This window comes from Ciconia boyciana, chromosome 5 (assembly GCF_034638445.1).
Source record: "Ciconia boyciana chromosome 5, ASM3463844v1, whole genome shotgun sequence".
In the NCBI taxonomy this organism is placed as follows: Eukaryota; Metazoa; Chordata; class Aves; order Ciconiiformes; family Ciconiidae; genus Ciconia; species Ciconia boyciana.
The window spans coordinates 10682442-10707900 of NC_132938.1; the positions used below are offsets into that span (position 1 = coordinate 10682442).

General features: G+C 37.5%; 1 protein-coding gene across 9 annotated transcripts in view; it reads left to right on the forward strand.

The window, feature by feature from the left end:
* Positions 1 to 22976, forward strand: part of SH3BP2 (SH3 domain binding protein 2) — a 41996-nt gene extending 19020 nt beyond the window's left edge. For 7 of the 9 annotated variants that reach the window (XM_072862557.1, XM_072862562.1, XM_072862559.1 and 4 more), the window contains 12 exons: positions 9126 to 9265; positions 10354 to 10456; positions 13214 to 13331; positions 13932 to 14002; positions 14398 to 14486; positions 16425 to 16490; positions 17072 to 17660; positions 18751 to 18862; positions 19192 to 19247; positions 19687 to 19768; positions 20018 to 20077; positions 20581 to 22976. In XM_072862557.1, coding sequence (XP_072718658.1) covers positions 9126 to 9265; positions 10354 to 10456; positions 13214 to 13331; positions 13932 to 14002; positions 14398 to 14486; positions 16425 to 16490; positions 17072 to 17660; positions 18751 to 18862; positions 19192 to 19247; positions 19687 to 19768; positions 20018 to 20077; positions 20581 to 20718 — 1624 coding nt within the window. In that variant the 3' untranslated portion in view covers positions 20719 to 22976. Of the gene's footprint in view, positions 1 to 3224; positions 3473 to 9125; positions 9266 to 10353; positions 10457 to 13213; positions 13332 to 13931; positions 14003 to 14397; positions 14487 to 16424; positions 16491 to 17071; positions 17661 to 18750; positions 18863 to 19191; positions 19248 to 19686; positions 19769 to 20017; positions 20078 to 20580 lie in introns of those variants that run through there. The other 2 variants (XM_072862561.1, XM_072862560.1) reach the window with 2 other exon arrangements.
* Positions 22977 to 25459: the final 2483 nt, after the last annotated feature.

Consider the following 25459-nt stretch of genomic DNA (forward strand, 5'->3'; position numbering starts at 1 on the left):
CAATATGTCCATAGATGTTCAGAGCTTAAGAGCAGTGGGGTATAAATAGAAACTCAGAAGCTTTTTGACCTGAAGTGTTTCTCAGTTTTAGATTGAGTATATATTATCAAGGCTTCAGCTACTTTTTAAAATATATATATAAGTAAATAAGTAAATATCTTATTAAGGCTTCTTCAGCTCTTCCTAACTAAGCTGAATGAGGGAATGATAGTTGACATTTAAAGAATAGGAATTCTTTTGGCATTGAAAGAGGATTTTTGGAAGTTCTGGCCTCATTTCTCCCCTTTGTTGCTGATTTTTTTTTTTTTTTAATTATTATTCTGCAGGTCACCTAGCAGAAGTAGTTCTGATGCATGGTTATTCACATTTTCACAGGACTGCCTTACCTAGCAGATGAAGGATTCAGGAGAGTAATTTACACTTGCTCTTTTACAATCTGCAGTTGTGGAGTATGCAGTTGACACATATCATCTCTCAAGATAGTGGATGTGTTTCCACTGTGATCTAGAAACTTGGGACTAAACTAGTTTAGAATTAGTAAAATAATAAAACTCATAATCTAATCCTGATTCAAGCTCATTAAAGACAGTAAAACTTTAACAGAATGTGGCCTTTTTTAATGCCTTACTATACTGTGGGGTTTTATGGAGATATATAATGTATGAACTCTTATGTTACTCTGAGCAGAACTTGACTAGTGAGCTGACTACTTGCTGCAGCTGAAGGAAAGTGGGGTTTATGCTATTTTAATTTCTTTTGTTGCTTTGTTAATTTTTCTGCCTTGCCTGTTGCTGTGCTCTGCTTGTGCTGCTTTTATTTACAGTCCATTCTTGTGGTTTCCTGTAAATTGGTCAGCAAGAGGAAGTTCTCTTGCTGCAGAGACAACTCAACCCATCAGCTAGACTAGTGAACTTACACTGGCAAGGACAGCATAGTGCTAGAGGTATATCTTATTGCTCTTGCTTTTCATTAACTAAAGATAAGTAGGTCTGCTTTTGACTGGGAGCAAGAGCCGTTCCTAACAACTGCAGAGGTGATTGGCTGACTTCCTCAGACAGTGGCCCTGCTGGAATGAAATCCAAATGTTGGTTTCTGATGCTTTGGTTCCTCCTCTTAAGGCTATTTGAGTGAAATCTCATAATGTTAAAGAAATGAAGTAACTCCTTTTGAGTGAAATTCTCCCTAGGCTAGCTTGGTGCAAGGCTGCTTCTGACCACTGGTTTTGCGAGGACAAATGAAGGTTAGTGGTCTGAAGACCATATACCAGAGTCCTTTGAAAAACTGAATTTTGCGTTGTGAAGAAGGATAAACTTCGTGCTCTTTCACTTCCCTGACAGACATGTTAATCAAATCCATAAGGATTTCATGTCTCTTCAGAGTCTTTATTTGCAATTTTGAAACACAACCCTTCTGATTAATGTTTGGTCTAGAAAGTTAAGCTGAATTTTCATTCTTCCAAAACTGTGAAACATCTAAATTATTTTGGTGGTGGTGGTCCTCAGTGGAACACCAGCTTGTGTGTGTGCCTGTGTGAAATGGCTTCTGCTCTAACTCTGTGACCATCTTGACAGTGTTGGAAATCACCAGAAAAATCAAAAGGGGATCTTGGAACTTGAAATGAAAAATTCTGTATTTCTGAGTGTTTAAGTGAAGAATGTGAGAGGACAGTATCAGAAAGGTTAGAGTGAAAAAACAGTACTTCAGGAACATGTGTTGGATAAATGAGACCTAATTAAAATGAGACTGTTGAGGCCAAAGAGCATGGTACTATAGTTGTGGAGTTTGGAGGGGAAAACCAAGACTTAGGTGTGTCAGACCAGAAAAGGGAAAGAGGAACTGATTTTTTTCCAGTGTTACATATACTCAAATGCTGTCATTTTGATCGTAGCTTTTTTACTGAGGTAGAGATAAAGGTTGCAAAGATGGCAATGCAAACTTAGAAGAGTACGCTTAGATAGCAGAGAACTGGGGGAGGAAAGATTGCTTTAAAGCATTGCGTGTTAATGCTTAAAGTCTAAATTGGTAACTAATATTGTAGCAGATAAAGCACGTGAATTTAATTCACAAACTGCTGAGATGTAGTCCTCTTTACATCTTTTCTGTGTGAAAAATCTGTTAATTAAGCTACTGCGACAACTGGGTATTGATTCTTATTAAATAGCATTGGGATTTTGTGTTGATATGCTGATCCTTTTAGCTAACAACAGGTGTGTGGTATTTATGGTTTGCTTCCCCTTCCTAAACAGCCTGGCTATGGAAGGAGTGCAAATGGGTGCCCTATGGTGAAGACTGAGAATTGCTTTTCTAGCTGATACAGCCATGGCCAGTATCTGAAATGTTATTTTCTTCTGTGCTTCGACTGTTGGGTAGCTTACAAAAAGAAAAGATGTTATATAGAAACTTCTTCCTTCTATTTTGGAGTACAGATTCATATCCATTTCCCCCAAAATACATGATGTAAGCTTTACTTGGCGTATTCATGTATGTAGGCTTTGGCCATCATTCTGAAACTTGCTAGTTGTTTTTGTTTTATTTTAACTTTCTAGCCTGGGGTGTTTGGTTAATTCCAGGCAAAGTCAGTGAAACACTTTTAAGAGGTCCAGATGAAAATAAGTGAAAACTGGCATTTATTCATCATCAGTTGGTGATACTTGTCCTGTAGAATTGTTGCCCTTGCATTGTGAGCTTCTTGGATTTGAATTTTATTGTCTTTTGTGGTTTGTGTAGCGTCAAAAGTACAGGCAAGACTTGCTCTAAAGCATGTATATGCTGCATAATCTTTCAGAAATGCTATTTTTAATTTCTTGCGTTGAAGAGGGAAGGACAAGCTCCAGCTACAGGACAGAAGAGAGATGAAATACTTAGTTCTGTAGTTCTGTGGGTGTAGTGCCAGTACCTGAAGCACAGGCTCTTCAGAACCACAGGTAGCATTTGAGCTGTGCCTCTGCTGGTGTGAGAGCCTGAGTACACTGTAAGAAAAAAGGACTACTTTATTTTTCTCCTAAGGGAAAGTGATTGATTGAAAGGTGAGTAGGAAGCAAGTGAGCACTGGAAAATCCCCTCTGCTTTCTGGCTTGCCATCTGACAGAGGCTTGAGGTATGCAGGGTTTGATTTATAACCTCAGGGAAGTTGGGAAATCTGACAAAGATAATGCTGCCTACTAACACTGGGGGGAAACAGGAAGTAACAAAGGAAACAAGTCATTGCCTAGGCGTCCCTTTTGGCCACAGAGCAGTGCAGATGCAGAAGCAGTTGGGGCAGGGTTTCTTTTCCTTTTGTGTGTTGAGCGTACAGCAGCTATTGCAGTCACTTGCAACCTTATAATACACAAAACGGGGAGAAGTGCAGAGATGTTCCTGTCATGCCTGAGAGGGGTCATAAGCTATTAATGGCTTTGTCATCACAAAGGAAACAATCATTCGGTGAAACTGTCAGCAGAAAAACTATGTGTCGATCAGGCACGGTCACCAGGTTAGTGCATATTTGTGGCTTGTATTTCTGTCATCTTTTCTCTTTTAGGTAGAGAGCAGACTAAAACTAAGAGTAGAATATTGTATTTGGGGTAAAATACTTTTAACTTATGCAGAATATTCAAGGATAAAGAATTGAAGGGGGAAGAGATGAGGTGAGCGTTGGTTGAAAATCTTTGCCAGAAAAGAAAAGCAAGTTGAAGCAAGTTACACTGTTGTAAGTTTACTCAGTTTATCTCAGTTGGGCATAGTTCTCAGTTTTATTTGTTCTCTAAGATTTATTTGACTTTACAGTGTTTGTACTGTGCTATTAATCCTTTTGAGAGACTATTGTGAAAGGGGCTGTTAGAAGTATTAAGAAATGGAATGTGTAAACAAAAAAGTAGGAGAGATATGGAAGAGTATTTAAGAAATACTGGAGAATGTTTAATAAATAGAAGAGATGATGTTCTGAAAATTTTGCAGAAAGCAGTTTTAAGAACAGATGGTAAATGTTTAGGTGGTTGAATCAGAGAACTAATTTTTCTTTCAGAATTGCTCAGAGCACATTGGGGAAGCTTTTATTTTACAGTTTTGCTGTATGTAATGCTGCCTCATTTTTGGTTAAGCCTTTTGTAGAGACTGAAACTTCAGTCTCCCTCTGTGTTATGAGGAATACATTCATTTGTGTAAGTTATATGCTATATATGTAAAGTTATATGTAAGTTATATATTCAGAAGGAAACTAGCATCTTGCTTTGCTAGGTTTTACTTTCAAAATAGAATTTAAAGACTAGAAGTTAAGAGATATTATGGAGTTTAAAAAGTTCTCAGACATAATTGGCATAGAGATACTTGTTACAAATTCAGACCAGGTTTAATTTTTGTACTGCAGCTTTGGAGGGTGTTTTTTATTTGTTTTCAGCATGACGAAACTGGGCTCTAGGACAGACCATAAATATTATTATAACAAGTGAGAATTTTTAATACAATTTTTGGCAGCTGTAGTTTCAGATATGAGGGTAATGTGTTCTTACACCTATATACTGCAAGATGTGGAGATAATCACATCTGCCATATGTTCAGTTAAGGAAGAACTGAAGACTCATGGTTCTTCCAGGATGCAATCCTTAGTTGAATCACCTTGTATTTGCTTTAATTGAGCTGAACACCAATAGCTCTTAAGGCCAAAAGGGGTAAGTGTTCTTCTGTAATGTAATCCAGATTTTTGATGTGGCAGAATTTTGTTTTTACTCGTGGAGGGACTTTTAGCCTGTAAAGTTATGCCCTAGCCTCCAGTCTAGCTATTCTATATATGCTGACTGAGGGGATAGGTTAAAATTACTTCACAGATGTATACATTTGCATACTACACAATAACAGAAGTCTACTCTCCATTTGGAGTTTGAGCTTGGTAACAGTATTGTTATGATTCAGAAGAAACTTCTGTATCAGACTGGCATTATCTAGGTTACATGATGAAGCGCATAATTTCACTTTTTTTTTTGTGCTGTTGCTACTTTCATGGTACTTTAAAATAAAAACCAGCTCATTGTGATAGTGTTTGAGAAAAGTATACTCATGTGATAGACTTGGACTGATGTTGTTAATACACTGCAAATTGGTTCAGTTTTTAGTCTGGCAGACCAGTTTTGTATATATGAAGTAATTACAATAGTAATTGTATAAGCTCTGTATCGCGCTCGAGAGTGCTAGCTGCACTGTTCTGCCTTTCCAAAAGCACTGTTGAATGATGAAGCAAATCCTATAAACTGCTGTTCCACTGTTTCTCCTACTACACTCTAAGGCCTATCATCTCCCTCGCAAGCATAGAATTATCATGAGGATCCTCTGAGAAACAAAGTGATGCAAGGCCTTTCAGCGTCTGCTGCCATCCTCTTCTGATTCAGAAGGTTCAGTTCAGTGCTGTTTCAGTGGGGAAGAAGGTTGATTCAATAGCCACTTATAATGGGTTTTGGGGCTTGATGGAAAACTTAATTTAAAAATATGTATATAGTCCCTTGGTGAATGGGAAGGAGAATAAAGTTTGTAGCTATTACTAGGAGCTTGCACAAAACAATGCATGAGTAATGTCACCTTCTGTTTGTAACAGAGGACCGGTGTCAGAAAGAGAGCATGGCTTGGCTCTGATCACACTTAGTGGGCCCTTTCTGTTAACTTCATTGTCAGCTCCATGGAAGAGACTCTGCTTATGCACCTGTGGTGAAAATGTGTAGTGGGGTCTTTGGTTTGTAGTGCAAGAATGTGACTGCATAAGAAACAATTTGGAAATACCTTTCTGTTCTTAATGATCTATCTATGTAGAGCTAGATCTAGTGATGTAGAGCTACGAGGCCCTACAGTGACTTCAGTGCTTGCTATTGATCTGTTTTTCATGTAATGGATTAAAAAAAAATCTAAGAGGAATATCAAGAGTGGAAGGAACCATTTCAGTGAGCTAAAGGCAACCATATTGTAGATGCTAAGACCAGAAGAATCTTCAAGAGCATCCATTTTTCCTTCCTCCCACCCCTACAATAAAGATCCTGCAGTTACATTGTTTTGACAGCTTTCTCCCAGCAGCTTGATGCAAAATAGCATCTAGTGTCATTCCAGGATTGTTTGTACTGTCAAGAAAAGAAGAAAATCTTGCGACTAGATTCAAAGTACTTAAATGGATTTTAGAAGCCTAACTCAAACATTTCAATTCAGAATACCAAAGTCCTCCCTATGTGTCTGCAAATGAAAGTGCTTGAGGAGCCTACAGATGTGATGGGGAGTGCTATAAGCCACAGTGAGATCCAGAAAATAGGCATAGCAGCCTCTAAATCTGTTGAGAAGCCGGGTGTATTAGGTGAGCTCTTTAGCTGATATAATGTGTACTTGTCTCTGTGGAGTTTAGCCACATCTCCTTTTATTCACTTAGCTGGGATGGGGCAGTTCTGAGGTTTGGTCTCCTCTTCTCAGGACTGTTTTATAGTGAGTAGTCAAAAGTAAGAAATGATCATGAATAGAGGAAGCAGAACCTGATACTCTGCTGTCCTTCCCCTTCAGTTAAATCCTATAGTCATCACACTGTAGATGTGGAGTTTCCCCCCACACCACCACCACCTGCTTGCTCCTCTGCTTCCATGATTCCCCCCCTACCCCCCCCCCCCCCACCTGATATTCAGGCTTTTCAGGTGGAGGAGAAGGTGCCTCATCCAGGCACACTTTAATGAGTAGTGTAACTAGTCTATTCCTGCACAGAAGGCCAACATGACCTAGTCAAATATTTCTGTTTTCTGTATTGACCTAGGGCAGGATACCCTTGTCCCCAGTGTTTGTTGTTGGCTTCCGAGAAATCTCAGCTTACTGGTTCTTTTGGATAACCTCTCTGAGAGATTTAACTCTGCCTCTTCTGGTTTGTTTTCAACCTAAGTACATAACACTGAAACAGTTTCACACCAAAGGCTAGGTGCTTAAGTCCTTTCTTGTTATGTTCTTTGTAGTAAAAGGACACAGGATTTGAAGACCCATGATGAACTTGAAACTGTTGGATGGCATTGAGACTAATGTTAGACTTAGATCAAAAAACTGAGATCAGAGTATATTTGTCTGAATAAAAAAAGTTCCATTTTTACTTTTTTTTCTGAATGTAATGAGAAACAGACTGAAATAACTTAATCATAAATTAATTTCTAATGTTTGAATGTTGATGTGTCTGTTCTTAAAAGAAACATTTAGCTCAGGACTTGCCTTTGCATTCCTCATTTCAAGGAATGCTATTCCTTTATATGCACTCCTTGCTATTTCAAGGAGTGCTATTCCTTTATATGCTATTCTCTTAGCAGTACTGCGGTGTGGTTTGGTGTCAGCAGCCAGCAGGTTAACAGTCTCCATTCCTCTCATTTTGGCTTTTCTGCAAGATGTGGAGCAATAATTTGAAGGATTCTTTCTTTTTTTGTGTGTGTGTGGGGGTAACTTTTGTTACTGTTTTTTTTAATTCTTAAAATATCTGCATAGCCCCTTCTTGGACCTGTTAACACATTGCTGTTGCTAGGAATTTCATTGTGGGGGAGGAGGAGGAAGGAACAACTCGGCTTGGAAAGATCTCAATCATATAATAAGAACAGGGAGGAAATAGCAGAAGGAAGGATATGAAGGATATAACAGAACTAACTTACCTTTTGGTGGGCAGGAAGGTCCTGGAGGAAACTTGGGAAACCATGGTGCCTTGCAGTGTCTGCTGTGAGAACCTTTCTAGGGCCTTGGATCCTATCTTCTCTGCTTGTGCCTGTTTTATAACACTGGCGACTAAAACCTAATATTTGTGATTAAGTTTTCTAGGCTACCTAGACAATTTAATTGAGTTTAAACTCTCCTGGTAGAAATTGTTAGTAATTTCCACCCTTCTCCACAGATGCATCATCAGCAAAGGGCAAGCAGTTAGATCTAAATCCTAAGCTGATCCAGTGAATGATCAATTGACTTGCATTTCTGTTTTTCCAAACACACGTACAATGCATATGTACTCTACTGCTGCAATTAATCCCTCAACAAAACTGTTTCACTTGCTTATTCTTTTCAGTATGGGTACTTCAAGTTGCCGTCTTAGGCTGGAGAGACTAGTGCTCAGGTGGGTGTGTTGTGCTGTAGGCTCTTGGATTCCTGTACTGAGCTAGACTACTGACTTCCATTACTGTCCCTTTGGGGAAAGGAGATGCAAGCAGGATCCATTAGATTTCAGTCCTCCACTAAAAGCTTTTTCAGTTCTAAACCATCATTCCTTTATCAGAAACTAATTAACTGGAACTTCATTAGTTTGCCTCTTATCAGCAAAGCTCTCTAGCCCTACACCTGAGGATAACAGACCATTTTATGTTTGGGTCAAACTTCCCATTCAGTTCATGCATGATTTATTTTCTGTATTACACAGTAGGATTTTTAGCCTAGTTCTGTTACCAGTTGAAGAAAGAAAGGTCTTATAGTGATGTATCAGACAAAAAAAAATACTACTAAGAAACTAATTTTCTTGATAACCTGTGTTAGATGATAGCAGAAAGAGTGCTAACTGCAAAGGTGCTTGGTGGAGCATGGCATTAATAGATAAATAAGTTAATGGCAGTCTGCAGCAATCGGACATAAACTTCATTTGCACAGGATGCTGTCACATATGACATCCAGTATGAGATTATATACTAATGCTTTCATTCAGAATAAAATATGTAAATATAAGGAGTAAGTAGTATTGGATACTGCTGTTAGTAAAATATGACTGTTGATTCCCTCATACAGAAAATTATACTGTATATGCATGTGTGGCATAGAACTTCAGAGAAGAAAGTTATTTTCTTTCTAGTCACCTGCCTGATTAACTCTCACAGTGTTATCTGAGGCACTTTTAAAATATAAATACTTAAATAACATTTACTAAGCACTCTTCTGTTGCTTCAACAACTGTCAATCACTTTTGAGAGTGGTATAAAAATAAATTGGGACTTTTTGCACCATGTTTTTTTATACATTACAAACTTCCTGGAATCTATGAACACCCGTCTGTGCTGCATACTTGACTGCTGAACCATGTTAGTTGTTTGGAAAACTTGTTTAAGGAAACAAGCTTTGTTTCTCGGTACTCATTTCTTAAAGTAAAATCTAAGTTTTAAACTGTTTTTAATTATTCTACATTGCAGAACGATGGCCTCAGAGGAGCAGGTCTGGCCAGTCCCAATGAAGGCAATTGGAGCACAAAACCTTTTGACAATGCCTGGAGGAGTGACCAAATCAGGGTATCTTCATAAAAAAGGAGGCACCCAGCTGCAGATCTTGAAGTGTAAGTTGAATGAGGTATTAACTAAATTAAATGTTTTAAATGCTTGCCTTTAGGGCCATTAACACATTTGATGTTAGCAGACTACTTAATGAAGCTGTTCTTCCCCTTACTTTGTCTGTAATGGATTACAATTTTACTGGAATATATGAATGAAAGACCCATATTGAAAGAATTTCCCTTAATTGTTTTGGAACTGTAAATCCCAGATGATAAATATTGTGGTAGATTTTTTTTTTTACTTGGTTAAATCTCTTGTCTAGTCCTTCACAAGTAAGATTTTAAAGGCAGAAACAGATTCCTAGGATATGTATCAATTTCAAATATTCTTTTCTAAAATAAATTAGTACTCAGCTTTTTTTCCAGTTGGTTATTCTGTACTGGAAAAATATCCCCATCTCCTACTGCTGTTGTGAAATGGAAATTTTCTCACTGCCAACATTAGACTGTACTTAAAAACAGTAATTGCTTCTGGAATCAGAATCTATTTACATGGAGAAAACTTAAGATTTGGGGTTTATTTATATGCTATTCCTTTGCTATCCATGTTTAAAATATACTTATGTAGTTAAGGACAAAGATTATTGCATTTGATAAAGGAAGGAATGTTGGCCCCTTTAAAAAAAGAAAATAAAACATTTTATTGGCAGCTTTGTGTACTTGAGGTGAAAGAAGAGAGGGAGATACTGTCATGGTTTTGGGATGGACATAAATATGTATTTGTAGCCTGTGGCTACCTTTCTCCATTCCTTTTTAGGGTGCATTCTTACATTAGCTTATTCCTCTAGTAAAGGAGCACAGGTGGAGGTCAGACCTCTGCAGTCTCTTAGGCTTCTTTTGAAATTATCAGATCAGCTGCCTCTCAAATGAGGGAAGCAAATACTACCCTTAGTCCCGAAACTTTGTGAATGGACAGCTTTACCATGTGGCTGGTCATCAACAAGCTGTCATTTGACTAGTTTGTGCTCTTTTATAATGATCAATAAGATTACTAAAATCTTAAACGATAATTCTACCCAAGTTAAGAGGTTCTAGTTAATGTACTGCCTTTGGATTTATATTTTGCTCACTTTTTTTCTTTATCTTTTCAGGGCCATTGAGATTTGTGATTATCCATGAGGGATGTATTTACTATTTTAAGAGCAGCACATCTGCATCTCCACAGGGTGCATTTTCTTTGAATGGTTACAACAGGTGAGTGCCAAAGAACTTATTTAACACCCAGGCTCCTTTTACTTAATGCAGGGGGCTATGGTTTTCATTTCCAAGCAAGTTAAACTCAACTACATCTGTTGTTTGGGTTAAGCACTGATCACGGATTCCAAGAGATGTATTGCTTTCAAATTGTATATATGATGTTTCCTGTGCTTTGCAAGTGTATAGCCTTCATCTTTTGTAACTTAACCAGTAAAGCTGTTAAAATTGCAATGGGCTTACTCTTGTTACCACCTTAATGCGGACTTTGCACATGCAGATACATGTGGATTCTTCCAGATGAATGATCTTTGTTCTCTAGTGATTTTGATGATCACCACAAAAATAGAAAGCAATCAGAAAGGAATATTTATGGAGTTACTGATTCAGTAACACTAATTAGTGTCAAAATTGAATCAACTACAGGAGTGATAAATGAGAGAATGCACGTGCAAAATGTCTGACTCATTTTGCTACACATTACAAATCTTAAATATTTGCTTTCTAAGTTGAAGACAAAAATAATGGCTTTCAAGTTAACCAGTATTATCAGAATCTGACTGAGCGCAGCTTACGTAACAAGGCCAACTAATAGAAGTCCAGCCTAACTTTAGGAAATTGCTGTTGTAATTGGTGCTAAGAAAGGACTAATGAGAGAGGGAATGTAGAGAAATAAGACATTATTGGTCCTAACCACTGCAATTTTACTGTATTTGCAAACATGTATGTTATTCTTGTACTGCATAATGTTCTCAGACTTTTGGAATTAGGAAATATCTCTTACTAGAATGTGAGAGCTTTCGAACTGACGACCACAATGGCATATTTTAGAGGAATGCAGTTGTAAACATTGTAGCTAATTAAAGATTCAAGATTAATTTGTATAAGCAACCTATACTGTAACTTGGCCATGACGCTAGCTTCTGTAATCACATTAATGTGAAAAATACCATGGAATTTGTAAATGCTAGGGACTGTCTCATTGCTTTGTATATTTCTGCATTCTAGCAACCTCGCAGAGACCTTGGTTGGAATTGGGACCAGGTCTTGGTTAGTATTATGCACAGACATAAGCATTATTGAAAGAGAATTTGAAATGAAAGAATTTGTTAGACTTGGTAGTTGCATAAGCTTGTGTGAAAACAAGTCACTCTAAGGCTTCCCTGGACTTTTATTTTGCAGTTTTCATTCAGTAGCCTTTATGTGTTAAGAGTGGACAGGAGATGAGAAAGCGCTGCATTCACTAGTGACTCAAAATGTATAGTGATGCCTATTGCTAGTATCCCTCCCAGCTGTACCATGGGTATTTCCCACATTAACATCTTTATCAGCCTTACATTAGTGAAATAACTTATAGTTCCTTTTGTGGCTTCGTTTTGGACTGGGCAGATGCAGAAAATGACAACTTCCAGCTTGAAAGTAGGATTGGGGTTCTAAAAAAGATGCAAACTCTAATTCTGAAATAATTTTGCAGTTGACATTGTTCTTAATGGCAGCTTCAGGGTGTTGCTTAGATATATTTTCTTCATAGAATCATAGAATAGTTTGGGTTGGAAGGGACCTTTAAAGGTCATCTAGTCCAACCCCCCTGCAATGGGCAGGGACATCTTCAACTAGATCAGGTTGCTCAGAGCCCCATCCAACCTGACCTTGAGTGTTTCCAGGGATGCGGCATCTACCACCTCCCTGGGCAACCTGTTCCAGTGCCTCACCGCCCTCATCATAAAATGTCTTCCTTATATCTAGTCTGAATCTACCTTCCTTTAGTTTAAAACCATTACCCCTTGTCCTATCACTACAGGCCCTGCTAAAAAGTCTGTCCCCATCTTTCTTATAAGCCCTATTTAAGTACTGAAAGGCCAAAACAATGTTATCTTCATTAGGTACCTAACCAAATGTCAGATGTCTCTGATAATCTTTCTTCCTACGTTTACAAACCACCTTCTCTAAATATTAAGGACTTATGGAAATACTGTATTATATGAGGAAATTGGTGAGTTAAAAATTTTAGGAAGAAGAAGGAGAGCCCCAATAATAATGGTAAACACTTGAATCAGATTTCTCTATGGCTCATGCTGAATAAATCTTAGAAATGTTACATTTAGATTACCCACACTGCTAGGATTTTAGTCTCCTTATATGTTCCAAAGCGAGCATTTACAACCAAGTTTTTTTGTGTGTAAGGAATTTCCTCATTTGAGACTCCTCTGGGGGGAAAAAATAAAAAGAAACAAACATATCTAATGCAGTTTGTGAAAGAGGTTGAGTTGTGCTGTTTTAAAATAATAAAGTGCAAGAAAGTGTTTATAAGGGAAAAGTGGAAAAATTAAGTTCACTTTTAATATTAGTTCTCATTTATCTTCATGGACAACCTGTGTTTTGATTTCTTTGTGGCTTTCTGAAATAAGAATCACAGGCACCCTAAGTACTTCTTGCCATGGTGTGAAGCTTGTGAATTAATGCAATTCATTAAAACTATTGAACAGGTGAAAACATCCATTTATAAGTCTGGCTGGTGGTTTAACTAGTGCTTTTTCTCCTGTCAGTGCTCTTGCATCGTCCTTTCTACCCCTTTAATGGAGAAGTACAACAAATGCACATATGGGGATTTTGGTGGCATTTTCCTGGGCTTGGGGGTTATTTTTGGTAAGGCAAAACTGGCCAGTAAAACTGCTTTCTATCAGAGCTTTTATTTACAGAGCAGAATTAACTTTTTATAGATTAAGGTTTTTATGTATTGGTGGTTCTGTTTCTCAGGGTTATGCGGGCAGCTGAGGAGACAACATCAAGTAATGTGTTTCCTTTCAAGTTAGTTCACATTAGCAAGAAGCACAGGACGTGGTTTTTTTCAGCTTCTTCTGAAGATGAAAGAAAGGTAACTTTCTTCTTCTTTTGCTATATAATTTTCCTTGAAGCAGAAAGTGAATCTTGGACTTCCCTAAAATCTAAATGAACTGGACATGCAGCTGTTACTGAAATTTGTATATCTAGTTCTCTGGGCTCCTCTGAAAATCATGTCTGAAGTTTTAACTATTAAGTTAGTGTCAGTTCAAGTTGTAATTTAGGGAATGGCTCTAAGTGACATACTAGATGTCATGGTTTTCTCCATATTGCTCATTTTATTTTTAGCCAAGGAACAAATATTTGTACATTAAACCTTTGATGAAGCATGAAAACGGTTGTGAAATCTCACCCATGAACATACTATGAACAAGTACCTGGCTTTAGAAATAACAGCTTGAAATTCGCAAACTGAAAGTTTAATATTTTAATACGTTCTTATAGCATTTTAGATAGTCAAAATGCTTTGACTGATAAGTCCCCTCAATGCGTATGTAAAGTCATGGATAAACGCTATTTCAGTGTAGGTTCCTTGCACAGTTACTAATTTCTTACAGGGGACAGATACTGTGCATGTTTGTTTAATGATTTAAAGATGGATGTGTTTGAATGTTGTATTTTTATTCTTATTTAGAATTGGATGCTATCCCTGAGGAGGGAAATTGATCACTACCATGAGAAGAAAGAAACAATAACAGAATTCAGGTATCAACCCCTAATCTTTATTTGTTTTTATCCCTTTTGCACTAGCTCTTGACAATGGTGTTTTAGGCTCTTTGCACCTACAAGTAATTTACTGTTAAATAAAAACAGGTGCAGTAAGGGCCAAGAATGAAAGGCCTTCCTAACACATAAAGAATACCAAGACAAAAATAAATCTTTTTACTAAGAAATCTTTCATTGTCAGCTTTGTGTAAAACACACAAAACCTTCAAAATGGCAGCAACAACATATCTGGCTGTTAAGTTGGAAGTAGGAATAGATTGCTTCTGCTTTTCCAGCATTCCTTTCCAGTGCTGCAGTCCTGCTAACAGACATGTTAACTCTCCCAAGACCCACAGCACAGTGATACAGAAGGTATTCTGTCTTGTCTTTTGCAGTGACTCTGGTTCTGATGCAGACAGTTTCTATGGCTCAGTAGAACGTCCCATTGATATCAAGTATTCTCATCATTCAGCAGATAATGAAGGTGACAAATTTAGACACTGATAAATAAGATTTATTTATTGCTTACTTATTTCTTCTGGATTCTGCAGGAACTATTCCTACAGCTTAAGCAAACTGATCCAATTTGCAACTATAAATTCTTGTTTTTATAAGGTGTGTAGTTGTTGTAATTTTAAATCAGAAGCAGATACTCTGTGCCATAAACCATTAGTAAAAATAAATGGTAACTAAAGAAATTCAGATCTTTCAAGGAGATGTATGACACCCTAATAATACTATTTAAAACTTTTATTAAGACTGCATGTTGGAGAGTTTGTAGATCTAGGAAAAAGATAAAATTTTGAGTATGTCCATAGGTCATAGTGCGGAAATATAAAGTGGTCTTTATTATGATAATTAAATATTATTGACAATAATTGAAAATAATTATAATAATAGGATATTAGTCACTTAAAAGTATGTTCTGAAAACGTGCAGAGACAATGCAGTAAAACATTGTGGAGCTAGTTACCTCCTATCTAGACTGTAAAATTAATTCACCTGTCCTGCAAAACAAGCAGTCACCCACACTGGGATCTTGTTGCATCAGTGTTGTAGTCTGTTTAGTATGAAAGAGAATTGATCATCCCTCCAGTTCAGGAAGATTTTACATCAGGCATAGGATAGGCCTATGTGAAACACCTAGGATAACATTCTTCAATGACTTTCAAACTGAGTAACTTTTAAAAGTAAGGCTCTGAAAATCTCATTCTTAGTATAGCCTTTTTTATTCAAAGTTTGATACTTGTTCATTGCTGTAGCTGTTTCACTGTAAACAGTTCTGGCTGAGTGTTTATTTTTTAATTAGAAGTGAGGACATTACAGACAGCCTGTCAGGCATTCACAGCATATTTCAGCAACTGACTTCTTAGTCAAGAAATGTGTTAGTAAAATCCAATGTGAGAAGCCTCACGTCAAGGTTGAACATAGTTGCTTTACTAGGCATTTTCCCATCTGTCCTTTCAGATTTCTAAGGGCAGGGTTGATTGGAGCAAGTACTCTCATTTCCTGAAAGGAAATTCCTGACTATTTTTCCTGACTAGGACAAAAAGGCAGGAGTGAATCTTTTTAGGAAATCCCATTCAATTTTTGCAAAGCAGAGGAAAACTGACTCATCAGCATTTCATGTAGGATTGTAGCTTAGTACTTCTGTGTTCATGGGAGGAAAGGGTTGTATGCAGTATGAATTATGTTAAGAGGCCTAGCAGGAGTTTAAATTGGGAAAATTAGAAGAACTGACTGATTTTTATCAGACACTCTTACCTTTCTTTTTTTTTATTGCATTTCTCTGGGTAATACTGTCCTTGAGGCTCCTATCATAGTCAATTATGAGAAATTCATGCCTAGAAGTAGCATGTTTTTCATGATTGTGTCTTGATTATTCTGACTTACAGTTAAAGGCAACATTGAAACCATGTAAGCCATTTGTTGTGGTGCATTTTTTTTGTTGCCAGAGCAAGGCAAAAGAATTAATTGTTTTGTGGATCACTAGGCTTGCTTAGGCTTCCATATTCCAAAATCATCAATGTTTCTCTGTTAGGTTTTGGGGGTTATTTTTTTCCAACTGGTTTTGCCAGTGCATCCATGTAGTGGTGTCTCTGCAACTGATTTGAATTTTTCTCAGGAAGGCTATAACACTAGGAAGTGTCACCAGAAAGTAAATTTTAACTTGAAAGATGGAAAAAATGTAATGTGCGGTGTAATCCATCTCCCACCATTGGCTTTCTTAATTGACATCAAAATTTAAGTAAACACCTACTCTAATTAGCATAGAGGTGGACCAAAATTTTTAATTTTTTTTCACCTCTTTTTAAAAAAATTAGCTGAAAAATATTTATTTATTTAAAAGCAATAGGCACTCAATACTCTTTATTGGTTCCAGGAGTATTTATCAGTCTGACACATTGATTTTTATCTGCAGATTATGACCAGGAGGAAGAGGATGAGTCTTACTTGCAGCCAGATACTTCTGACATAGTGAAAGATGGTATGTGATTTCTTTCATTCCTTCACAAAAGGCCCCATGAAAGGCCACCAATGAAGGCAATATTCATGTAGAATGCCAGATTATTATTTTGGCTTGGTTGTATCTTAAGCATCGCAGGTGGTAAAATAACTGAAGTAATGCACGGGTATCTAATCTTGAGAGGTATTCAGGGTCAAAAGTTCCTAGTAACAGCAGTAGCAATTTATAGAAAGTGTTACATGCCTTTAAGGGCATGTGTTCTTGCAGGCCTCCTGCCCTGGAAGAACCTGTATCTGGTCAGCAGTCTGGAGGAGGGGTAAATGCTTTTAATGTAGCCTCTCTTTCTTTATTTTTAGCAAAGGGAAAACTCTTTGCGAAGTCATCATAAGCCACGCCTAAATAAAAATTGCAGAAGTTTACTACACGTAACATTCAGAATTGTGCTGCAAATTAAATGCTTATCCAGCATTTTGGGTATTATCAGACCAGATGCCAATTAAATATCTTAAATCACATAGAAAATAAATTTGAAAAGTCTCGTTTCTTGACATACTGTATTTCTCCTCAGTGTGTCATGTTTTTTGGATGTTTTCTTTCTGTAGATATGGTCCTGCCCCCAGCCTACCCGCCTCCACCAGTTCCTCATGTCAGAAAAGCTGCCTACTCAGAATCAAAAGCAAATTCCTTTGCTGGCAAATCTACTGTGCCAGTACCACCACCGCCTCCTAAAAGAAGCTTACCTGATATCAAACTAGAGGATGTCTTAAATGTGAGAGAATCCCAGTTACAGTGCCGAGCTGAACCTAATCTAAAGATTCAGTCCTCAAGCCGGAGACTAAGTGAACAGCTGCCCCCTGTACCCCCTCTACCTCTTTTCAAAAAGCCTATGTGTGTCAAAGAACCTTGCTTATTGCCTCCAGAGCCTCTGCCTCTAGCTCAAGTTCTTGCTACTCCAGAAGGATGCGAGAAGCTAAAAACCTTAAACCTTTCACCGCGAACTCCTCCTCCACTACCAAGCAGTAAACCCAAGCTGTCACAGTTTAGTGAAAAACCAGTAGAGCCCAAAGTGCCGAGAGAACCTGGTAAACCTGGACTGTTTGTGCCACCAGTACTCCCAAAGCTACCTGTGCCAACCCACCAGCCCCCTGGAATCAAGCCTAGACCAGAGAAGTCTTCATGTCCCCAGTTACAGTAAGTATGAAAATACAATGTACTATTAAATTTTTCCATTAGTTAACTCGTGGACAGACATATTTCAGATTCACATTGACATCTGTTTCTCTTCCCTGCACCATCCCTCTCTTTCTCTCAGTGTTGTGCTTTTTTTGCCTCTGTATTTGTTGTTTGAAAATTTTGCAATGAGTTTAGCTTCTGAAATAGTTCAGAAAGAAATAGTAGATAAACTAAACTTTAAAAAAATTACACCAAAATTTTGTAGTTCATTTCTTTTCAGGTCTGTCTTAAAGACTTAAAAGCCTTTGATTACAGTGAATAAGAAGCCTTTATGTCAGAACCTCAGTGAACTGCAAAAACAATTTTAGGCTTCTGTTGAGATAGGACATGTGTTTCATTTTATATTAAGATCAGCTCTAGTAAGGGGTGTGGAACTAGTTATGATGGTGAGTCAGATGAAAATATTTTTGTCCATTGGATCATTTAGCAGCTCTGAAGAGCAAGTAATAAACTCTTTAAAGACAGTACAAGGAAGACACTGGTATACTGGAGCGTGTCCAGTGGAAGGCCACAGAGATGTTTGGGTTGTAGCACATGGTATGTGAGAGGAGGCTGAGAGAACTGGATTTATTCAGCCTTCAGGGAAGGCTAGTGGGAGATCACTGCTGTCTACAACTACTTAATGGGTGTGTATGGAGAAGACAGAGCAAGACCTCAGAGGTCTGCAGTGATAGGATAAGAGGCAACAGGCAGAAGTCACAACCTGGGAAATTACAGCTAGATATTAGGAAAAACTTTTCACCATGCGGATGGTGAAACACCAGAACAGGTTGCTGTGGAGAGGCTGTGGAATCTCCATCCTTGGAGATACTCAGAACTTAACTGGACACAGCTTCCTGAGCTACATGATCTGGTTGGACCTGCTTTGTGTAGGAGCTTGGACTAAATGATCTCTATAGGTCCCTTCCACCCTAAATTCATCTGTGATTTGGGGGCTAAACCAAAACTTACTCTTCAGTTCTAGTTGTATTGTCCCTTCAGTGTTTTGTGTATATTTGTTATCTTTTCCTGAGGAGATGTCCTTCAGTTTTTGTTCTGTTTCTGCCAGGAGATCACCACCAGATGGACAGAGTTTTAGAAGCTTCTCATTTGAAAAACCAGCACTACCCTCCAAGCCAAACCAACCTGATGATGATGATTCTGATGGTGACTATGAAAAAGTAAGATCAAACAGATAATCGATTCTTAAAGAGTATTTTTCTTGCTTATGTATACTTTTGGGAATGTCTTAAATGCATATTTCAGGGGGAAAAAAAAGCTTTCTGAAAACACAGTGATGTGTTTTGGGTTTTTTTTAAGCTTTAAGGAATGCCTTGATAAACTCTGGATTTTAATATTGGATGTAAAAGAGGAAAAAGCATAAAGTAAAGATTAAATCACCATTAATAATTTGATACTGATGGCTGTAGCTTATTTGCATAACAAGTTGCTAGCACTTTCAGTTGTCATTGACTTACACAGTGATTTATTTTCTTCGTATTTTTTACAGGTTGCACTGCCTGCTTCAGTGTTTCTTAATACCTCTGAATCCTTTGAAGTTGAAAGGTAGAATGTGACTTTAAAATAGTTGCTTAGAAGTCCTACAAAAAACTGCACAGAACAGTAGTCCAAAGATAATTTTGATAGGTACAATTTGTGTTTAAAAATACAATAAAAATATTTACATTCCTTTAATATGGAAATCACTTTTTAGGGGAGTTAGTTCAGTGCTCATGTATCAGTTGAAAATGCGTACTTCTTGCAAAGTGGTTTTGCTCCACCTGGAGAAGGTTGTTCTGCCAGTATGCTAGACAGGACAGAAAGCCAGATCTTCTGTGCTGCATTGCTGGTTCAGATGCTAGAACAGTGAAATTCTTTCAGCTTTGATGTACTATGAATTATGACAACCAAACCAGAGATTTGTAATAAGAATTTTAAGAACCTAGGCATTTTACTTATCTGATACAGAAAATGCTAATATATATAATTGCTGTATTATTTTTAGGACATTTAAAGCTAGTAGCCCACGGGGACAACCGCAAAATGGATTGTACTGTATTAGGAACTCATCTACTAAGCCTGGAAAGGTAACTTGTGATTGCTGAATCTACCCCCCAAAAACCTTTGTGATTTAGAGATACTGTATCTTATATATGATAAAGTACGTAACAATTTAGATGTGCTCTTTCCTTAATGCAAGAAAATCTGAGACAATCACTATCATAACTTGAGTGAATTTTTTTTTGAGGCTGGATTGTAACTAATTCCTTAATAATACATTGACTTAGAAAAGCTTATTAGCATAGACTGAATATGTTGCATTTTTCTTCTTCAAGGTATTGGTTGTATGGGACGAATCTGCAGAAAAAGTGAGAAACTACAGAATCTTTGAAAAGGTTAGTAGCTGCACTATGTGTGCATCTGTATATATGTGCATGTATACACATATGGATTTCATGTATATATATATATGTGTGTAAAGTGTGCATGTGTATAGGTATATATCCGAACTAACAAGTTAAAGTCTAAACTTCTTCCCATTCCTAAAAGTAAAAATTAGCTGATTTACATATATCTGGTCCAGCATGAGAGTTTGAGTACTTGGATCTGGGCTTTCTAGTTGCTCTGTCGTGCAAAAGACAAACTAGCTGTAAATGTTCACATCTAAATATCAGCTCCAGTCAAATCCTAAAGGAAGGAATGTTAAATTCCTGAGTTTAATTTGGACTTATTTGTGTAAGTGACTAGTTTGCAAAGCAGTAGCTTGTTCTTAGTTCTGATGATGATGTTTTGGGGTTTGTGTTTTGTTGGGGGTTTTTTTGGTTGTGGTTTTTTTTTTTTAAACATTGAGGTGGGAAAATGACTGTCAATGATTACATATGTTTTTGTTCTACAACAGGATTGCAAGTTTTACCTGGATTCAGACATCATGTTTTTGAACATGGGAAGTTTGGTTGAATACTATAGCACTCACATCTTACCTGGTCACGACAGCCTGCTTCTTCGGTGTCCTTATGGTTACTCTAAACCAAGGTGACATGACTGGCATAATTCACTGACGCTTAGGACAAATGGGTTCCCTACTGCCCTTGATTTAATTGTGGACTCCTGACACTGTTGGACATCCCATTATTTGCACACAGAAACTGCATCTGTTTCAACCATTTATTCTCACATGAATTGTACATAGACTCCATTTAATGAACTTTTGGTAAAACCTTACAGTCCAGATCAGTGGATTTTATGGTCTTTTCTTTTAAAAAGATCTGAAAAGATTGTGCTGTGAAAGCTGTCCATGATACCTACACCCTTTATAAAACTGCTGCTATTACTAATCTCCTTGGAATGTGGAAGATGGACACGAACAAAGAAGTGGTCTGAATACAACCAATACAGAAAAGGGAAACTTCTGAAAGTGTATCAGAAGTCACTTGTGACAGGGAATACTAATGCTCTGACTTGAAGGTATTACTCCTTAAGTCAGCACTGGTGCTCAACTGAGAGTTTTTGTATTACTTGTATAGTTGATGTGTAAATAATGAAGACTTCTGTGCAAATAATTTGGTTTACTGTAGGTAAAGATGATCAGGAAATGTGACCTTTTTTTTTTAAGCCACCTCATATGTAAATGTAACTTCTGATTACAATGTCTGCAGTAGTCAACATCAGGGTACTATCCAACTGATATGGTTGTGGCATCCCACGTATTACTTAATGATGTGTACTTCAGATAGGTGTGGAATAATACTGACTTGTCTTTCATGGGAGCGCCATTACTTAGTTCTGAACTGGAAGGGTAGGTGCCACTTGTATTTTTAATGGGTATGAGAAAACAGAAAGGACTACTTAAGACTAAGGGGGGAGAGAGGGAGTCTTTTGAATACCCCAAATTCTGACTAGCGGTTTTCTCTCACGTTGCCATCATGAAAGGTTCTTTAAAACAAAACACCACCCCACCCCCAAACCATGAGTGTGATGCTACTATCACTCCATAAATCTTTGTGGTTAGTTTCTTAGGATCAGGTTGTCAGTCCATTGCATTCTGTTCTGTTCTAGGGCAAAACATACTGCCCTAGTCTACTTCCTGTAGTTCAACAAGAATTTTTCCATTATTGAAATTGCTACTCAGTTTGTAGTTGCATGCAAAAAGAAACCTGTTTTTAACATATTATCAGTGATAGGCATTAGCAGGGTGCTTGTAATATTTGTTCCCTAATATTTTGGGGACAGGTATCCTAAAACCAAGGGCTTGATATTTATGCCAAAATTGCCCTATCCCTAAATTTTAATAAAGAGGAGAAATTTATTTTAATGACCTGTTAAGTAACTTTGTTGATTCAAAAGTACTGTTATAATAGTCTCGTATCTCTAATAGTGTTTACAAGACTTGTAATAATAATTTTAAAACAGTAATCCTGTCATTCCTGAAACAGGAGAAAGTATCTAGTTTCTATTGGTCTGAATCTGTATTCATAAACTTCATTTTTTTTCTGTTACTTTTTCAAAGTTTATACATGTCAGGTTTCATCTTGTTACAGTTAGATGGTCACAACTTTAAAAACATAAACAAAACCATTACAGAATAAGCATTTTCTGTTCAGGAAAACAGTAAACCAGGATTTAATCCCTAAGGGATTTTCCTTCATAAAGAGATGCAATATTGGAACCATACATAGCAATCAAGGCAAGAAACTCTGCCTCTCTCTGTTGCAAGAGATGGACATACACAGTATCAGTCTTTTGATCTCTGTTCCCGCTGTAATAGGTTTTATGTGCATAAAGTAAAGAATATGCAGTACTTAAATTTCAGATTCTGTTTAATATTGGCTATTTTAAGTTTCTAATTCCTTTTATTTTAAATGGGTATCCCTGTGGTTTGCTAACCCTAATATGACCCACTCTGTAAAGAAGGCTCAGCCAACAAAGCATTTAAAAAACATTTTTGGCATATAGATATATGTATATCAGAGCAAGTTCTAGTTTCTTGCAGTATTTACACATGGTGTTTACAGAGTAAATTTTTCTCTGTCTGGGAATAATTGACTTTGTTGTGTCATGACAGTCACACTGACAGTATGCTATCTTTGGGGCCCTATTCAGAGATTTAATGTTTTTTGCTACCATATACTCTTAAGATTTGTAAACTGTAAAAATACCTATGTAATCTGATACATATAAAACATAACACTGTCTTTACCTGTGTAATACAAGATTTGCAAATATGTAAATTTTTGTGTTAATTTCCTTTTTTATATAAATGTATATATTTCTGAAGTGGATAAACTTTCAGTGCCAGTTCACCTAATCTTGTGCAGTTGTCTTTAACTTCATGGGTGTGTGTTTTAATGCTTTTGCTTGTAGTTGTGTTAAATAGTGCTTGATTCTTCTAACCATGAAGTTAGAAGAATTAGTTTTCAGCCCCCTTAAGAAGCAAATCTTCATGTAAGCAACACTATCAGAAATTGGGCATTCTGGTCATCAGACAGTGTGGCTGGGGGTAGAAATTACCCATTTTCCTTTTACTTCAAAGTTTCCTGAGTCCAGCGTTGAGGACTGAAGCATTCATTTTATCTATTGACACAAAATGCAAGTACAACCATAATAAATAAAAAGAGCATCTCAGAGGAACAGGAATGTTTGAGCAAGAAAGCTAAGTCTCCAAAGGTGTTCTTCAGGAGCCTGCTTGGGAAAAGAGGACCCTTCCCATTTCCCAGCACTTAATAGCCCTTCTGCTCAGCAACATCAGTGTAACCTGGTAGGTTTACATCTGGAGGTTAGTACAAGTACAGTAGGCTTACAACCTAGTAGGTTTACATCTCTGACATCTCCAGAATTCAAGGTAGGAGGTATAGATAAGGATATGCTAGGTAATCCCCGCATCCCTCCAGAAAGAGGTAGAAGGGTTCCAAACCAGTGTACAATCACTTACACTCTCTCTTCCAAGTCATCTTGCTCCTACTTACTATTCTAGTCTTTTTTTATGCAGAATTAGATGAAGTTAAATTTGTGGTGTTTGTAGGGAGGAAAGACAGCTAGAACACATGGCTCATAGTCTGTCTCCTATACCTCTTACTAACCTGACTCTCCTCTTTCTTTCACCACAAATCAGCACCTTGCATATACTACCTACTGCAAGCTCCTCAGCTTTAAAATAGTTTGTGGAGAAATATAAAAGCAGTATTTGGTATGCCAAAAAAATATCCAAGTTAAAATAATTGATACTAGTTTGGAAAAAGTCTCGCCTCTTCTATCTAAACTTCCAAGAAAAAGCGTTACAGGTGATATTTGTGGGGGATTGCTCTTCTAGGGAAAAAAATTAGAGTGGTTTTGAAAATAAAAGTTTCAACAAGGGACTGTCACCTAATAGGTAGTGTATCATAAAAAGTGATCTGATATCCAGACAATTTTTCTACAGTGAACGTGCTTTCTGTCAGCAGCTTGTCGAGTGTTCCCTCGTTCAGAACTTCGGTTTTTACAAGAATGCAAATCAGCAGCGGGAGCATTCATGGCCTCTGGTGCTTCATGCTTTGGAAAGTTTGAAAGGGCTGTAAGGATTTCTGAAGCTCTACTGGTGATTATTTTGGATTTGGGGACATCTTGTGGTCAGCCTCTGCCAGGCAGGGTTCCAAGCAACAGGAATACAGCCGCTAGGCGTGTGCATATAAGTCATTCGGGTAGAAACCAATCCTGAGTGACTTCGGATAGAAGCTAAAGAGTAAAGCTTAACTTCAGGTGGAAACGTGATGGGACAGGTCTTTGAAACTTAAGACGTCTTTTGGCTCATCTTTCTCACGTAAGTAGCAATGTTATTTAGCGAAGTTACTCATCTGAATGTCTTTTAACCTAGATGACAATGAATTAATTGAATTTTATATTCCTGTGTTTACATTATTCTTAAAAATATACTTCGAGGTAGAATTTGCATAATGGACTTCTGAACACAACCTAAATTATCGACATCATGAAGCATTAAAGAGTTGTTCTGAACATTAAATACTTCACTTAGCAGCAAGCAAATCACATGATGTCGCAATAGTTTCTATCTTACTAAACCGTCAACTCCTTGAAGTCAAGGAGGTTTTTTTTCTAGCAATGGGAGTGCTTGAGATGACCATGAGTACAACCTCTTAAAGAGGAGAGCTCATAGTTCTTTTACTATAAATACTCAAAATACCAAAAATAACAAATGCTACTAAAACTTTTAGAGTAGATAGCATTTGAGCTCACTTTAAAACTGGATCAACCAAAGTGATTAACTTCAGTGGGCTTAGGGTACACAGTAAGTCTCGTAGCAGAGCCAGCCCCAAAATCTATTCCTTCAGGACTTCCATTCCTGTATCTTGATTACAGGACGGTCATTACTATCCCTCACCTGTACCTCCTTCCTTACAGCATCTAGTTACCAGGGAAGCAAGTAATCCAGCTTCTCCAGTTCATGACATGGCCCTCATGGGCACGTAGTCTTAGAGATACCAAAGAATAATTTTTAATGTAACTTTACTCACGGATATCTCTGCTGCAGTTGGCTTGCACAGAAATTGCAGTAATAATAACTGTTTGCAGGATTAGGTCTCTGGATATATCAAACCAGGGAAAAGCATCTAACCCTTCTTTGAGTTGCCACTTTTTCTGCCTTTTAACAACCACTTCATACTAACTCACCTCCATGTACAATCTTGGCGCAGTTGGTTCCTGAACCAGGAGGCTGGTGTGTGCTTAAATTCTGACCCTGACAGCTTTTCGCATGGCTGGAGTTTTGCACCTCTGCTGAAGGCCAG